The sequence below is a fragment of the Rhodnius prolixus genome, unplaced genomic scaffold, assembly GCF_049639745.1.
Source record: "Rhodnius prolixus isolate KJV_2025 unplaced genomic scaffold, Rpr scaffold_1, whole genome shotgun sequence".
NCBI lineage: Eukaryota > Metazoa > Arthropoda > Insecta > Hemiptera > Reduviidae > Rhodnius > Rhodnius prolixus.
In genome coordinates, this window is record NW_027411581.1 from 64,963,613 (window position 1) to 64,981,902 (window position 18,290).

Here is an 18,290-nt window from a genome sequence, read left to right on the forward strand (position 1 = left end):
TTAGTTATATTGGGAATCAAGGCGCCACGATAGCCGAGCGGGTTAAGAGGTGAGATCTGCAAAGCAAATAATGCATTGTGGTCATGGGTTCGATTCCCGGTCTAGAGGCCTTGGATTTTTATTTGATGGTTAAATGAGAAATAGTAATGTACATTAGCTAGTCGGCTCCGTTCTCGACACCTAATTGGTAGTTGGACGTGAAGCCCCGCCTGAAAAAATAGGCGATTACTTTATTTTTTTATTGGAAATAATTTATCTTGGGACAGAATCAGATGAGTTTATCTTGGTATTATACAATATTCACACTTAACCATAAAATCCCTAAAAACCCTGACTGGTTTGGGAACCGCCTGATGGTCGTCCACAAGCTTGTAATATCTTGGGGGAGCATGAATAATTGTAACAATATATATCCAAATTTCAACTTTGCTCTTAGGGGGACGTCCATAAATGACGTAACGCTAAAAATCTCCTTTTTTTGACCCCCTGCCACCCCCCCTTTGTCACAAATTTTTGGTCCTCCCCCTCCCTAAAAATTATGTCACATCTTTGTTTGAGCCCCTTATAAATTCGCATTAAAAAAACTTCGTTTTATATTGTCAAAAATTATATTTATTTTTGGTACTTTTCCGTTAGCCGGGCGCAAGCGAAAAACAGTATTGGGTAAAACTGTTTTCTTTACAATTCATTAATATTTGTTTATAGTTGAACTTGTTTTGCTTACTATTAATTAATATTTGTTTATAGTTGAACGTTTTCTACTTTTTTCCGTTGACTTGGCTCGCGTTTGGTTCACAATTGGCGACATTTGCGCCCGGCTAACGGAAAAGTACCTTATTTTTTTATATACGAAAAATATATAAGCTTCAAAGAACTTACTTTAAAAAAAAATGAAAATCTAATTTCTTCTTACTTCCTGCTGCAATTTCAGACAATTTTTGAATCTCTTTTTCAGTAATTTCCTTCAAATCTACAGAAATTTTTGACTTCTTTTTTAATTCATTCCATTTTTCGTTTAATTTGTTCGGCAGATATTTTCCTTGTATTTGAAGGATATGCTACTCCTTACAGCTTTGTAAAAACGTTGATAAAGATTTTCTGACATTTGATAATATAAATTTCCGATCTTATTGCCAACAAACGGTAGAATCAATCGCGATAATTTTAGTTGCAACGAATTCACTACGGGCAGCCATAAAAACCAATGCAAAACAACAGTCTTTGAGTAGCGCTCTTGTATATACCGACATATCGATAACCCAGTCGATGAAAACCAAAATGATATGGTATTCTATCCCCCTAACCCCCTCTTGTCACAAAGTGTCACCATTTTTCTACCCCTCCCCCCATAGTGGCGTTACGTCATTTATGGATGCCCCCTTTGAAGCATCTACAAATGAAATAACAAAACTTAATCAGATCCTCAACTTAAACCCTGTAATTAAAAAAATGGTCAATTTCACACAGATAAAAAGTTTTTTTGTAAAATTACTTACTTCTTGTATTGATGATTGAATGTCACTGCAAGGACTTCTTCTTCTTTTAAGAACTCGCTAGAATAAAAACAGATCTAATATTCCTTGAAATTGCTTGAAAGAGATTATTAAATAGTAGGCAATTAATAATGCCTTAGATTGGATGACAACGAAGTAGGTGAACAAAATATTTCCAAGATCTTAGATGATTTTGCTAGGTAGGTACGGATGATTTAGGAATCAGCAAGTGGATTAAATTATTAGAAAATTAGGTGGATGCAGTAGTCCAGCAGCCAAGGACATTGTGTAAGAGGACCTCTTAGGAATCATTAGGCGATCCTTTAAAAATTAATGGAGAGGAAAACTCTAAGAGGTGCCTAAGATTGAAATGACAGGTATCAAGAGCAATCTCACTAAGCTGGCCTTGCTCGGTGTGCCTCTTTGAACAGACTGGAGAGATTTCTTCGTTCTTTAAAGGCCATAGATCCATCGGCAGGGATGAAGATGATGTTTTTAAATAATTAGCGATTGCGCAGAACTGTTTTACACTGTACAAAACGCTAGAATGATATGCCCGGTGAAAGATATGCCTATTAAAGACAAAATAAAGATCTCAAAATCAAAAAGATTGAAAATGTGGTTAAATCCGCAATGTGGATTCAGCTCACTCAGTCAGCCAGTGTATAGTGCGAGAATTTAACGTAATTAAAGTCGAACTCTCTACACCAAACTGATAAATCAACCTCTGATGCTGCATGGAAGTCCGATACCGGTCAGAGATGAAAAAAAAGATTGAACAGCGCATGGATGTAAGCCATACCTAATGATATGTTGTGAGTAAACCCAACAAAGAAAGTTTCTTACCTTCAATTTTATATCAGGAGGTACAGCTTTCAATTTTGGTTCAGCAAATAATTTGATACTATGAAAAATAATTGACATCAACAGCTGGTGGTCTAAAATGCGAGAATGGACTGCCTCTCCTCATTTATGTCCTAAGATTATTTTGAATTATAATACTTCATAACTACAGAATATTTGAAAAATTCAACACAGGTTTCATATTCTTTAATAAATAATTATAATCTTTAATAAAGATATTTATTTAATTAGGCATATTTAACATAAGTTTCAAACATTTTATTTTTGCTTTTTGTCAATGATTTAAATTTTTAGATAGTTGATATAGTCTTTGCCACACTATAAAAAAGTAATATAAAAATATTTTTGCCTAGTTTAGTAATGGCAGTAGTATTTACTAAGCTAAATTATAAAATAATACTACATAATTACAAATAAAATCGTTGATACGGCCAGTGGACAGCTTGTTCTTAATGTTATTCTTATTTTTTTTACAAATAAATTGAAATATAATAAAAGACGAAATAATGGTTAATATTTATACAACAGATAACTAAATATTTTATCTACTTACTATTTATGGAAGAGTTTAAGTCGAATGACTTATCACGCTAAATTATCTATAAATCTTCTAGCCATGGTTGTATTCTCTTTAGTGAACTTACACATAAATGAAATTAATTTATTTCTTTTAATGTATTAAGGCCTCTATGGTGAAACTAACGAGTATTGATGTAACAGTTACGAATACTAAATGGAATTACACAAATAGTAGTTGATCCTCTATTAACCTTAGAAGTTACCTTACCTTAATAACCTTACATTATTTGTATAGCGCTTTAATATATTCTTTGTGCAAATAGAAGGAAACCATTACTTTTAAAAACATTTAAAATAATATGTGATAATGGAGTTAAAATAATGTGGCCATTGTAAATTGTTTAATTTTTTTTAGCAAATATTGTGTTGTCATTAGATTAAAACCTTCCAGCGGGCGCGCGTATCTCACAGATACAGACTTTTAGACTAAAACAATCGCAGTTTAGTGACAGAGCGGTGGAGGGTGCTGTCCTTTAAGCAATGCTACACCCTCATGACTAGTTTCCTTCAGTAAAAATCTTATCTTGTTTGGGGTTGTACATTTCTTTGCAATTGCCGATCCGTGCCTGACATATACTCGCGACCAATCGAGTAAGTTTCCTGACTTATCAATTATTTATATTTTTTCTTTTATACATGTCTATCAAATTGAATTATATTCAACATTGTTTATAAGAATATTGTTTTCTACTGACAGAAAAAGACATTGTATATCTCAGATACGAGGAGGAAATACCTGCGAAAGCTTTCAGACAGTCTAGTGGCTGAACATGCTGATTGTAACTATTACACTTATTTGCTTGAAGAAAATTAAAAGTACTGTCATTTGCTGAGCATTTTTTATTTGTTATTTCATTATTAATAATTTCAGATGTTATTTAATTAATTTCATTTCTTCATTGATTGAAAAAATTAAAAATACCAAAGTTTATCTGTAAGATACGAGCGCCCGTTTTTGTAACTTTTTGGGCCCCCCCACTGGAAGGTTAACAAATAACAGAAAAACAGCAATCTGTTTTTTTTGTTTTTGTTTTTAATTAAAATAATAAAATAAAAAGAGCAACATCCACTTCAGGCAAAATGTTTTATTAAATATTTAAATAGCTATAATACTCTTGCAAAAGCGATGCTACAAACATCATTTAAGATAGCAGTGACTTATTACCCACTAATGGCTATCTGTTGAATCACTTATTGAATTCCGACGTTGAGTGTCTCTTAATAGAATCGGGTTAAAATTAAAATCTCTAAAAAACTAAGAGCTTTTAGACAAATAGTGAATAAAATGATTCTATTAGAAACATAGTTGAATGTATTGTTTGTTACACGGTACTGAATTTTTGATTGAACTGCTTAGCTGAATTCTACAGTTCAAGTTTTTAAGATCAAATCGGTTTCAGCAGCGCGATATTAAGTTATTATATACATTTATATTATAAATTTTGTAACGCAACAAATAGAAGGTAAACGATTAATGGTGCGTAACACTTGAGAAAACATTTTACTGACTCCTCAGTCCCAATGTTACAATTACAGGTATAGTGTATAAAAGGATTTAAGAAAAACATTGAGGAAATCGAGTCAAAGAAATAATACAAACTCCTGTCTCTTTTGTTTCGTTTCTTCAGATGAAAGGGATTCCATAGTGATTTTCTGCCTTCATCTGGAATCAGGATCTATTAAAGCACGCAATCTATCGCTAAAAATAGTTCAAATAAATTTTAGAATTAAATTAGTGATGCTTCTTCTAACTGCTAGGAACTTTAAAATAATTTTTTATTGTTATTTTTAAGTATTTCATCCATAACCTTTTTTATTAAAAATAATAATAATAAACAGCTGATTTATTTACGAACAGCAGTTAAAAAATAGACATTTATCCCATTTATTACTTCGCTGTGTATCAGCTGACCTTTACATTTACATAAACTACTTTATTTACAAAGCTTTTTGCTACGAATATTGAAACCTTTCGGCGACATAGTAGAATTGTTGGTCATTTCTCGTAGAAGAGCGACAAACATGTTGGCAGTGTGAAATGACCCAAAAAGAAACGGAAGGAACTATTTAGTACATCACACGCCAAAAATTCTGAATAAAATGAACAGAGAATCATTTTTTTTTTTTTAGATTGTTGGCACTTCCTTTGTGTTGGGATTAAGAGCCCAGGAAGGTGACCAAGGCTCTGCACGATCCCTCAGGCTGCCTCTCAACCATCTGTTGGGTGTGGGCTCTTCACGTCCTGAGTAATCATTGTTGTTATCATCTTGCAAGACAACAAATGCTTTATCCTTGCTGCTAGGAGAATGCGAACGGGATTCCGTATGGTCGGCTCTTAGATAAGATTGCTGTTTGCCGGTAATTAAGGAACTTTCTGTAGACGTGGTTGTAGACGTTGTGTCACTTTGGGTTGCTAGCAAATTACGTCTCGCTCGAGATCTTGGTAGAGTCTCAGAACCTGATGAGCTGGACAAATAAATATTTTGTTAGATAAGATTGAACTTAGAACTTACTATTAAAAAATAAAATTAAAAAAACTGTAAGTAAAGAATCAGTTAGTAACAAGGGATTTTTTTAAAGATAAAATTAATGCCATCTTTTGTTTATTTTTAAACCCAGAAGTTAAATAATTCTTGATTTTTGTTATTTTCATTTAAAAACCATATGCCAATCGATCTGTTAATTAGATAGGCAGGTGGGGAGCTCAATCATTGTTTTGTAAATCTATTTTTTTCCAGAACCACAGTTCAATGTTCTATATTATTGTGATAAGCAAATGACTGCAGGCAGAGTATCAGTGTTTAGCAAACAGAATTAGTAATCCTAGCATTTACGAGATCAATAGAAATAGAGGTTTGGCTAGTTCTATTTAGAGCAAAGCGCTGTTAAGGGGATGAAGGCCAGGGCTAAAGCCCCCAGAAATAGTTAAGTATTAGCGAAGCCCTCCAGTCAGGCTATATAATGAAGAGCAGAGATTTTCTAGGCTCTGGTGGTTGGAATACCGGCACTGTATGGATAGAGATCATGGTCGAATGGACCATCCTAGAGGAGCGGAGACCCCGAGATGGACTGCGCCGTTGATGGTTATACGATCTGCAGGAAGATAGGAGTGCATGGAAATGGAGCAAGAAGGCAGTAGACCGCCAAGAGTGGGACCTTCTAATTAAGGACCCAAGGTACTGAAGGGCTTCCCTTTGTTTATCTTGAATCACTAAATAAAAGGTTTCAAATAAACAGATATAATTACTGGTTATTTAAAACTTATAATAATCAATCAAGTAGAATTACAATAAAAATTAGGAGTGAAATTATTAAAATTTACAAATATAACTTTTATTAATTGCCTATAAAAAATATATATAAATTTTATTTTAGATTTCTATAGATGGCTACTAAAAGACGAAACATAACATGAAAAATAATAAACAAGATTACAAAAATAAAACAGTAATCTAATTTCACTGTTTTATTACATTGCTCCTAATTTCTGTTTCAATATTAAACTCTTAACTAAAAAAGTTGGATTAAATTTACATCTAAATTTACCTTTAAGAGAATTATTTAAAATCATCTAAATATGTACATATTTTTTTTAATGAATTTTAATAAATTTGAAGAGGATTTTTGGTAAGTATATACAGTGAGGATTAAATTTATTGGTGCTAGAAAAGTTAAAAGTTTTAATAAATGTTAATTTTAATAGGATGACAAAATAATTGCTATTTCAGTCGAGTAAAATTTATTTTGACGAGCTTTCGACCTAGGGACTAGGTCATCTTCAGGGCTGTAGAACATATTTACAGATTGTTAACAATGATTCTATTGAAATGAAATTCAGTCGAACCTCGCTTAACGAGCATAATTCGTTCCAGAACCTTACTCGTTAAGCGAAATACTCGTTAAGCGAAACAATTTTTTTTATATAAATTAAAATAAAAGGGGATAATTGCTAGATCAGCCACATTTACACCATTTTCTCGTTTCTCAATGATTTCACGTTTCAATTCTAACGTTATTTTAATTCTTTTCGAAGCCATTTTGTTAGAGGGATAACAAAATATACACAATAATATTTAAACACAAATGTCACTATATGGACTTCCCCTATACACCACTCATTCGGTGAAGTTCGGTTTCGACTGTATCAATGCATTAGATACGTGGAGAATATGAAACGCATATGCGTAAACAGGAATGACTAATCGAAGAATGCGCAGTTTTCGATGAGTCAGCGAAAACTGCGCAGTCAGCGAAATGTCATTAGAAAACTATCGTTATGCGAAACATCGCTCGCTATAAGAATCAATTTGTTTTACTCGTTATGCGAATTACTCGTTAAGAGAGGTGCTCGTTATGCGAGGTTCCACTGTATGTATAATATAACGAAATATTTATATTTGTTGCCAATACTAAACAACATATACGCAAACTTACTACAAAATACTTGACAATTGGCAGCACTGACTTCCACACAACCTAACATATTGTAACGAAGTTGACCTGGGCATAGAAGAAAGGCCTAGATTGTTCTAGGGGTTGAGCGAACAAAGTCAGTAACAGGCCGCCACTGCATAAACAAAAGGGCGATATCTACCTGTGGCAGAGAAGAAAGGCCTAGATTGTTCTAGGGGTTAAGCAACCAAAGTCGGTATCAGGCCACCAGTGTAGACAAAAGGGCCGGTCTCTACCTGAACTAGAAAGGAGAGGGCTAGATTGTTCAAGGAGTTAGTGACCTGTGTAAAAGCCAGCTAAGAGAAAGGCCGCAGTTGGGGTAGTGGCATATGTGTTTCCCAGCCGGTGATTGACAGGTGAGAGTGAGACAGACGGAGTTGGAGAGATACAGAGAATGGGAGGAGGCGGCTCACAGCTGAGGTGGTGGCAGTATGTTTTCTCCAGCCAATGAACGTCGGGAGGGCGTGGAAACTTATGCTCAGAGAGTTGGAGGAGGGCAGTCCCCAGTTGGAGGGAGGCACGCAGTTAAAAGGAGGCAGACACAGCTGGAGAAGTCAGTTTTAATCAAGTTTTTAATCGAGTTCTAAGAGTTTTACAGTCTTGTAGTTTCTAGTCAGTCAGTGAGTCTTGGAGTTAGTCTTGGAGAGTCAGTGTTGAGACATAGTTAGAGAGATTCAGTGTTGTGGAGTGCTTCAGTGGTAGCTAGTTGGGCAATTAGTCAGTTGATGAGTAGAGCTGTGTTAGTGCAGCTGAGACTAGTGCAATTCGGTGCAGTGCGGACCAGGGGTCAGTCGTGGAACAGTTTTGTGGCGTTACGTAGTGAGTAAGTAACAGTAAACTGTTGTGACTGTTGTAAATGGTTACTGTAATGAATAGCGTTAGTTGCTAGTATATGTTCATGTTAGTTAATGTTAATGTATGAATAAATCAGGTTATTCCTTACAACTTTAGCGAGTTTTATTATTTATCAAACCCACATATTATTTAAAGTAACTAGTGGCAGGCACTAGTTGTGTAAGTAAAGTTCTTTCTTAGTAAAAGGACAAGAAAAACTTTACAATATATTATACACAGACCGATCACACTCAGTCCATGAACAGACAAGACAGTAGACACACCAACCCTCTACTGTAAAAATATTACTTTCTAAACTAGGAAAATATTTTTTTTTGTAAATTTCGTTGTATTATACATATTCATTTCAATAGAATCATTGTTAACAATCTGTGAAGATGTTCCACAGCCCTGAAGATGACCTAGTCTCTAGGTCGAAAGCTCCAGCAAAATAAATTTTACTGGACTGAAATGGCAATTATTTTTTCATCCTATTGAAACTAAGAATCAGTCACCAAAACGAATGAACAACAATTAATTTTATAATGTGATAGTGGTTTGTAAATTTTTTCATACGGAGTATTGAAAGAAGAGATTTTCTAAATTACAAGAATAACATTGAAGGATTTGAAATGAAATGTCGTTCGCATCCAAAATTTGGAAATATAATTTAAGATAAAAGAATGGACAATACGAAATTATTGATGTCATAGCTTTGTATACGCAATGCTAATGAATAACTTCACTAAAAATGAATCAAACTTTGTTCACAGTCATGTTTAATTAGTAAATAAATCCTTTCCTTAAGGATAAGAATAGGTTAAAGAGTGGTCGTCCTGCTAGTGCGAAGCAACCAAGAACAACTTGCGTCTTGTAAGCAGAGTATACCTACCAGTTTTAACATTCCCCACTTTGAGAAGCACATTTGTACGGCCAATAATAAACAAACAGGCACCTGGCCACGCCTTCTTTTTTCGTTACCCTTGGCTGAAGTTTTAAATAAAAAAAATCATTTCAATTGTGGGGGGGGGGATTATGTTGGAATTAAAAGTAACGAAAAAAACAAACTTTTGTTTCATATAAACAACCTAACTATAATGTTCGAAATCGGTAAGCTTAAGCGGACGATAAATAAAATATGAATATTAACTATGAACAGCTAACATCGTAAATTGTAAATACAGGCGAGATTGCACCAAGCTACAAGTACCGGGAACGTTCGAATTGGAAGTCATCGAGCTATATTGCCAATGTTGCCAGCGCGGGTAACTCAAAATATCTGCGGTGTGGGGCGCGCCACCGCAATCAAGACAAAAAAAGGAGAGACCTACTTGATTATAACTAAATTTTAAGAATTAATTCAATTAAATTAAGATTTCATAAAAATGACTACTAGCATATAGAAACTGTTTTTTTTATCCACCAATCTTGTTCTAAAATGTCTGTACAACTTTTAAAGCATGACTTGGAAAGCCATTTCTCGTAAGATATAATGTTCAATACTAAGTTATTTAAGTGATCTTGAAATCAAGCACTGGAGCCCACTGGGTTAGAGACTGGTCCATTCACAGACCAAAAATGTCCACCATCTGGTTTAAAGAGATTCCAAGATAGTTTGTGACTTGGAAAATGAAATCTTTGAGGTGAAATTGTAGATTCTCTATGCAGATACTCCACCAGTTTTCCCGGCTGGAATTTTTGCAAATAATACTGAGGAAAAATCTGAGAAGAGGCTTTAAAGATGAGGATAATTCATGGGTCTTTTAAAAGAATCTATTATTTTGATAATCCACGCTAACTGGGAACCAAGATAAGGTAATATTTTTGTTTTCATGTATAATAAAAGTAAAAATAGAAACAATTGATCAAATTATCTTTTATATTAAACAGCTGTAAAAATAGAGGCGTATTAAACGCCTTTTCCACGTAGAGAATTCACAAATCAACAAAAAGAAGGTTTCAAAAAGGTTTCAACTAACGGTAGATCTCTAACAACGGAAATTTGAGACGAATTATTTTTGCATTAACTTATTTGGCTCAGTGCCTTAAATAATTAATTTATTGCTATAGAAAATAAAGAAAGAACAGTTTTTATTTGATATTAAGTTAAAAATAAATAAGTAATAAATAATAAAGCTAATTGAATGGTAAGTTTCAAAGAGTTAGAACATTTCTAAACACTTGAATAGAGTAGTCTAGCTATCGTACGTACCAAGTTTTTATTGACCAATGAATTTTAATATATACTTTTAAAATATCAGATTCTTTTCTTTAAAAAAACACAGTGTATCATACATTATGTACAAAAATGTGCCTGTGAGCTCTTTCTTTTTTTGCACGCTACGTTTTACTCGACATTGTACATACTATTCTCACCCTTCCACTTTAGGTAGTTTGGTCACGGCACGATCGCCATGTGATGTCACCGACAACCTAAGGAATGATATGACTTAATAATAGTGGAATTAAAATTCACATAAATATGCTATTTACACTCCAAATTTAAATATGTATCAATATACAAGAATACTTATAATAACGAGGTGTGGCTATTAAATAACGAGACTGATGCTGCTACAGAAGAACTATGCATGCGCCAAATCTTAACGACCGACAGCTGTGCAGCGTAAAGCCTTCTCTTTTGATTGCAACGTGTTTGTAGAGAAATCTGTCTGACCGGAACCGTCGTTTGAGGTAAGAGGTGTTAGTTTCGTTTTGCCAAAAACATGATACTACACATGTAGTAGAGCAACGAATTGTCGTGAAATTTCACATGAAACTTGGTAAAACCGCTACTGAAACTTATCTTTTTATTAAAAGAAGTTTATGGCGATGAATGTTAATCACTTGCGCGAGTTTTTGAGTGGTTCAAGCGTTTCCAAGGAAACCGAGAAGACCATCGGAGATGAAGACTCCCCGGGTTGCCCTTCCACGTCCAAAAATGGATGAAAATATCGATTATAATTAATTAACATTACTACTGTGAGGTACTTGCTTAACTCCGTGAAAGAGTAAGGAAAAAACGACCCGATTTGTGGAAGAACAAGTCACGGGGTTCTCCATCAAGACAACCGGCGCCGGCTCACACTGCATTGTCTGTCACAAGACGTTTCTAGCCAAGTACAACATCCGCCCAGTTTTAGGCCATCCGCCTTATTCGCCTGACCTGGCCGCCCCATGTGACTTTTATCTGTTCCCCCAAAGTCAAATCTGCATTAAAAGAAACACGATTTCAGTCCGTTGAAGCTGTGATAGAAAAAGCGGCACGCCTCATGCAGGAGCTCATAGGAAAAGACTTCCAGCACGGTTTCTGAACAATGGTAAATTCGCATGAAGCGTTGTTGGGATAGAGGAGGGGTGTATATTGAAGGTGATAATAACTAAATAAAATATGTATACATTTAAAATAAAATGTTTTACAGCAATAGTCTCGTTATTTAATAGCCACAGATCGTATCGTCTCTATTTTGATATATACAATTCATACAATACGAAAACCAACTAGGAATGTCTATTGCAAATACCATAAAAGATTAAATTGAATTAATGAAACAAATGTACACATTCTTCAATTAGCCCTTTGTTTGATGAAAGTCTATGCTGCATATCTTTAATACACCTCCCTAAGGACTCATGATTAACAAAGCCAAACATGCTATCTGTCCTAAACTTATTGGGTAGAAGATTTATTGGCCAAAGTATGAACAGAACTATCGCGAAATTCATTCAAAACTTTCTTTCATTTGCTCGTAGGTAAGCACAAAAGTAATTACAATTGCAGCTAGCTTCCACAAAGTGTTGGGAGTTCAGAAAAACTAAATAGGTCTCTGCATTGTGCTTAACAGGTTTAAGCTGGTTAAAACCTTTTTTTTCTATTATTATTATTATTACTAAGTCTTTACTGAAACCTCTTATGCTGTTATGACTGTGTCAAAAAACGGAGTCTCCAAGGTACCTGACGCCCCCTTGGTGTAAATACTATAGTCTTTCCCAAATAACGCTGGCTTGGAGGTTATATGTCTTCTCTTGAAAGCATTTTGAAATGAAAAGCGCAGTTAGTTTTTTTTAAAGAGTGATCATCTTAATCTGCCAATTGTTCCAATCACTTTCTAGGAACTTCCTATAGAGACTGGATGGTCCCCCTGGTATTGTGGTGGGATTTGTCCTTGACTTAGTGAAGCGGTCAGCTGATTTGTTTATCAAAGTTAATTACAGGTGACATCATTTAGTAATATCTGTTTTTTAACTTTCAGCGATGTACCGTTTTTGGCTTGTGCTGTACGATCATACAGATCAATTCATAAAAAACTATTCTCTCGGACTCAGTAGAGGTTACGTACAGATATTCCCGAGTCATGTGTGATAACAATACCTTTTCTTAATTTGTTGAAAGAGAATGTACAAAAATTATTACTACACTCCTATTAATTTAAAGCCATTACAAAAATTTAATAGAGCCTCTTTCTTAGAATTATATTATTTTTTTAGATTTTTGGAAAAGAAAATTCCATGAGAGCTGGAGCTGGAATTAGATTTTGCATTGTGTGGTGAATTTTATTTTATTTTTCCGGAGGGGAGACTAAAAATCCTCTTCCTTCATATTTTGAGTCAAAGATTAAAGTATCTTTTCTATCATCATAAAGGTAATTTATTAATCTATTTTAAATAACGTAAAATTTTTTTAGGTTTAATGGAACCTTTTATAGCCAGGAGCAAAAGTGACACTCCTTCGACCGTCGGCCAAAATTTGAAATGAGCTACTACAAAGATCCGAGTCATCCAAAGAAGTTCCTGGTCCAGTAGGCCTTCTTCCCGGAGGTGCGGTCCTAGCTTTTTCATCTTCCCTTGTTCCAGTGTATCTGGGCATCGGTCTAATCTCGATTTCTCCCTCTAACCTAGGGGTTCCCAAATTTTATTTTCAACATTTCATTAAGAACAAAAAAAGAAAGAAAAAGAAGTGTGTCCTCCTCCTTAAACGTCCAGGATAATTGGAAAATAGTTATAATTTATGTATCCTCCATTTTTAGGAACAACAAGATGTTTATCTCTAATCTCTAAATCCTTCAACATGAACTTTTACTGTTCATAGCACTTCAGGAGACAAATAAGGTTAGGATTCAGCTGAATATTTTTATTAGCCACACAATGAACAACGAAAACTTTAAATCAAAAAGAGCACTCAATAGAAAAAAAAAAAATCACAAAGTAAGTTACAAAATTTGAGTGACATCTTTGACCAATAATTTTATTTTACTGTTCTCTGAGTCCAGAAATCCAAATGGAATCATTAAAACTGGTTCTTAATGTTGAGGAATTTGATCGCTAGAGTGCAATCTGGTTCCCAGTTAGGGACCAATCTAAAATGTGTCAGCTTACAGCTGTTTTTAATTCTTGAGATATTTTGATCAAACGCACACAGACCATTTTCTTTTTGGACTCAAAAGACCTCAAGAAGAATATTTCGAATAAAAACCTCTTTTGAAACTTTTTGCCATACTTCCCTTACCTAGTAAGAGAAAGTGATAAAGCATGCAGAAAGTGTAAAGTGCGAAAATGACTAAGTATAACCTACCTGAGATAATCGGACTTTTTAGCCGATAGAGCGCGCTTTCTTTCCTCAATCTTGTTGCCTGGCTTCAGATTAGTACCTTCTGTATAAATGACTGGTCTCAAAGGATTGTAATCCTTATACTGTGATCTGAGTTCGGTTGATTTCTCCATATATCCTTCTGGACGTAAATTTGATGGTTTTCTGTATAGAACTGGCCGCGTAGGATGGAAATCCCGATATTCAGCGCGCAATTCAGACGATTTTTCCAGCAAATCTCCTTCAGGTTTTAGATGATCACTGGCCCTACGAATGATAGGTCTGGTTGGATGGAAGTCTCTAAATTCTGCTCCTTTTTCAGTTGTCCGTTCCATTTCACCCTCTGGTTTCAGCATGGAATTCTTTCTGTACAATATTGGTCGTGTCGGGTGAAAGTCTTTAAATTCGGCTCTCTTCTCTGTCACTTGCAACATTTGTCCTTCAGGTTTCAATGCTGAAGATTTTCGATAGATAACCGGCCGAGGTGGATGGAAGTCTTTAAATTCGGCCCGTTTTTCGGTAATCTGCTCCATTTCACCTTCTGGTTTTAGCATTGAGTTCACTCTTTGGATGACTGGCCTTTTTGGATGATAATTTTTAAATTCATCACGTTTTTCTGTACTCTTCGCGATCTCTCCACTTGGTTTAAGATTAGACGGCGGGCGATAGAGAACTGGACGAGATGGATGAAAATCACGAAATTCTTCCCGTTTTTCTGTAGCTTTCTCCATTTCACCTTCTGGCTTAAGAAGTGAGTTCTTACGATGAAGTACTGGTCTCTGAGGATGGAAGTCAACATACTCACTTCTAATTTCCGTGGATTTTTCCATTTCCCCTTCTGGCTTTAACTGAGAATTCTTCCTTTGAAGTACCGGGCGTGATCTTGGGAAATCTTTATACTCGGATCGTATTTCTGTTACAGCTTCGATTTTACCTTCCGGTTTCAAATTACCTTCCGGCTTTTTCACCGGTTGACGCTGTGTGGGAAAGGCTACGAATTGTTCTTTATATTCTGGTTGGAATTCTCGCTGTCCTTCTGGTGCTAGTTCTGTGGGTGGTACAGTAACCTCTCTACGATCCTGTCGACCATGGTCAATAAAACGTTCCTTATATTCAGGTTGGAATTCTCTCCGACCTTCTGGTATGAGATCACCCACTGGTCTAGTTATCTCTCGACGATTCTGATATCCATGGTCTCTGAATTGTTCTTTGTATTCTGGATGGAATTCTCTTTGTCCTTCTGGATTTAGATCCGAAAGTGGTATTTTCTTTTCTCGCCTATCTTGATGGCCGTAATCAACAAATTGCTGGGTAGTTTCGCTTACGCTAGTCATAACTTCGGATGAATCGATTACTAAATTTTCAGGGCGCCTAATCTTCTCTACTGGTCCTTGTGGAGGGTGACAAATATATTTTTCAGCAACTTCGCTCAAGATTTCTTGTTCACCTTCAAGTTTAAGTGATGTTGCTGTCCTTATGAGTTCCGGCCTTTTTACGCCAGTAAATTCGACGAAATTTTCATGAACTTCCGACAGTAAGACCAGAAAATTTCCTTCAGGCTTCAGGAATGTTGGTCTCCTAGCGTTTGGGCACTTTTCTCCTGTGATAAACTTAAATTGATCCTGGTTTTCGGTTACGGTAACAAGTTCACCTTCAGGCTTTAAAGCAGTTGGTCTTCTTAATAAACTTACTTTAGAATAAGGATGTTCTTTAAATTCGTCTGCATATTCCGGTTTATGGTGTAACTCTCCTTCAAGAATTAGTAAATCACATGGTCGTAACTTTTCTAATGCTTTAAGATATCCTGAATTACGTCTAAAACGGCGTTTGTATTCTGTTTTTATATGCGCAAATGTACCATCCAACGGTCTGATGTTGTCCTGAGGACGACTTGAAGTCGTCGGCCGTCGCCTCCTATGTTTGGCAAGTTCATCAACTGTTAACCCGGGCGGTACCCATCCACTCCAGAATCGAGGGCGCTTTTCTTCTTTCGGTCGTCCAGATGGTATTCTTCTTCTGTTAAACAACCAAAGAAAGCAATATTTTATTCATATAAAAAGGCAATATACAATCTGCAAGGAGTGTTATTTAACATAAATTTTAACATTATTTTGAATAAATTCGAATTAACAAATATTTGGTTGGATTGTTAATTCAAGCACGTAAATAATTAAATTTTCTTTACGCAATCATGTAAAATCAATCAACGTTAATTTTAAATTTCATTCAATCAATGTATGCCATCGAACAAGCTGGCAATATCAAACATAAGTGATCATTTACTCTGGGTTATTTATAAATATATTCTTTTAATACATTTGCATAAAGATTTATCAGCATACAAGCCAAATGGGAACCAACTTAAGTAGTCTAAGATTTAAATATGTATCATACATAACAAATTCTTGAAATATAAATTCATTTGAATATTGTCTCCTAGATAAAAACAAACATTCATACCTGACATTTTTAGTAGGTTGATTTTTCTGTAGTATTGGCATCTGACTGGCAAGATTCAATAAGTTTGCTACGTAGTTAGAAATTAAAGTGCGTGAGACCGGCTAGAAATTACCAACAGTTAGTGTGTGGGTAGGTAACTGGGTCAACTCAGTACCTGGTACCCGATTCTACGCTGTAACACTGTCTATCGAGTTGTATGCTTGCTTCCTTGCTGTTGCTTTAGGGTAACGACCCTTCTTCACTGTAGCTTACTCACTCACAATATGTATTCTTTATTTATTTTTTTTTTTTTAAGTGTGGATTGAGGCGTCATAACTACACTCTCCATAACGATGATAACATTTGAAGCTCCTCATTGAAAAGGAGGTGTTCTGGTGGTTTCTCTATGTGAAGCAGGCTTTTGTTTGGATATGGTAGTCTGGACTCCATTGGAAGCAGAAGGGCTTCTAACCAACTAGCTCCTTATTTTGATGGCTAACCTGACTTTATAGAGTGAAAGAGGCATTCTAGATTTTAACCTTTACATAATATACTCTTTAGATTAACCATATTATTCTGAAAATGTTCTTTCTACCTTCGGCGATGATACAGCCAAGATCACAGAAACCTCTAATATGATTTTAAAAAGGGATCATAAAACTGACACAATCTCAATACATATCCTTTACACTTCCTCCTCGAGATCTTTTCTCGGATGACGAAGGATAATAAAAAGTAGTGATTTTAGACTGTTACCAGTGAACCAGCTACTGGTAACAGTGTATTGTGAACATCCCATAATAATATGGGATGATTTTAACCTTTACATAATATACTCTTTAGATTAACCATATTATGCTGAAAATGTTCTTTCTACCTTCGGAGATGATACAGCCAAGATCACAGAAACCTCTATGATTTTAAAAACTTGTATAAACTTGTTGCTATAGCAAAATAATAATAATAATAATAATAGTGTTTATTTATGAAAGATATTTCCACTCTAAATATCATTAAAATAACCAAAAACTCTTGACCCATAGAATTGCTTTAATGTAATTACCAAAAATACGATAAGTATTGCTTTGAAAACTCATAATATTTTTCATTAAATGCATAAATAACTTCATAATTTCCATCTATACTTACGACTAATAAAGCTATCATATTTGATTATTAATTCATATTAAATTTTTGCAATCATTAACAAGAAACAATTTATCATTTAGAGTATCATTTAGATAAAACACTAATTATTCGTTTTATTGCCGTTTAAATATTGACACAGCTGGTTCATTTTAAGGGTACTTCTTCCTGCAAACAAATAAGATATGGCTAATAGCAGTTAATTGCAGTGAATGTATGTATAGATTACTCAATTCTGATTCTGAATCTATTACCTGGTTAAAAGTATTTGTAGCAAGTTGAAATCATTCTTTTTAATGAAAAAAAAAATAACGAAGCGCTGATTGTAAAAAAATAAATAAATAACAAAGAAGAAGAAGAGTCCATAAATGATTAGTGCAGATTCTACAGTAAAAATGAGACTCAATAAAAAGCTAAATTCACCAAAAACAACCATTCTGATAGAATTTACAACAGAGTTAACAAAACACAAAGTTTGCACTATGTTCGTGAACTAACCTAACCTAAATCACAGTTATTTGGTGGTAAATGTGGAGGACTTGAGGTTAACAAAGCATCACTTCTATTATTTTTAAAATTCCTAAATATAGTTATGTTGTTATCCGACGGCGCCACGGTAGCCGCGTACGAAGTTTTGCAGCACTGGGTTTGATTACCGATCTCCTTACGCCTTGGATTTTATTTAATGATATATTTAGGCAATACAAATAGTTTGTTTACAATAGTTTGCTAGTCGCGGACTCCTAATTTGGTAGTTGGGGCGTAAAGCTGCCTGAAAAAAATAGGCATTACTAAACCTTTTTACCCATATGATTACAAAATTGTAACCTTCACTTACACTCATTTTGTAAAGTTAACCTGATTTTATTATTATTTATTTTTAATGTGTTAAGTTT

The 18,290-nt window shown here is 34.7% G+C and overlaps 1 protein-coding gene across 11 annotated transcripts in view; it reads right to left on the reverse strand.

Moving 5' to 3' along the window:
• Nucleotides 1–4,797: 4,797 nt before the first annotated feature.
• The window catches only part of LOC141446117 (uncharacterized), a 106,065-nt gene continuing 92,572 nt past the window's right edge, over nucleotides 4,798–18,290 (reverse strand). For 2 of the 11 annotated variants that reach the window (XM_074112552.1, XM_074112551.1), the window contains exons 2-4: nucleotides 13,795–15,825; nucleotides 12,920–13,117; nucleotides 4,798–5,402 (exon numbers count right to left, since the gene is read on the reverse strand). In XM_074112552.1, coding sequence (XP_073968653.1) covers nucleotides 5,063–5,402; nucleotides 12,920–13,117; nucleotides 13,795–15,825 — 2,569 coding nt within the window. In that variant the 3' untranslated portion in view covers nucleotides 4,798–5,062. Of the gene's footprint in view, nucleotides 5,403–10,434; nucleotides 10,656–12,919; nucleotides 13,118–13,794; nucleotides 15,826–16,269; nucleotides 17,563–17,648; nucleotides 18,272–18,290 lie in introns of those variants that run through there. The other 9 variants (XR_012453497.1, XR_012453494.1, XR_012453490.1 and 6 more) reach the window with 8 other exon arrangements.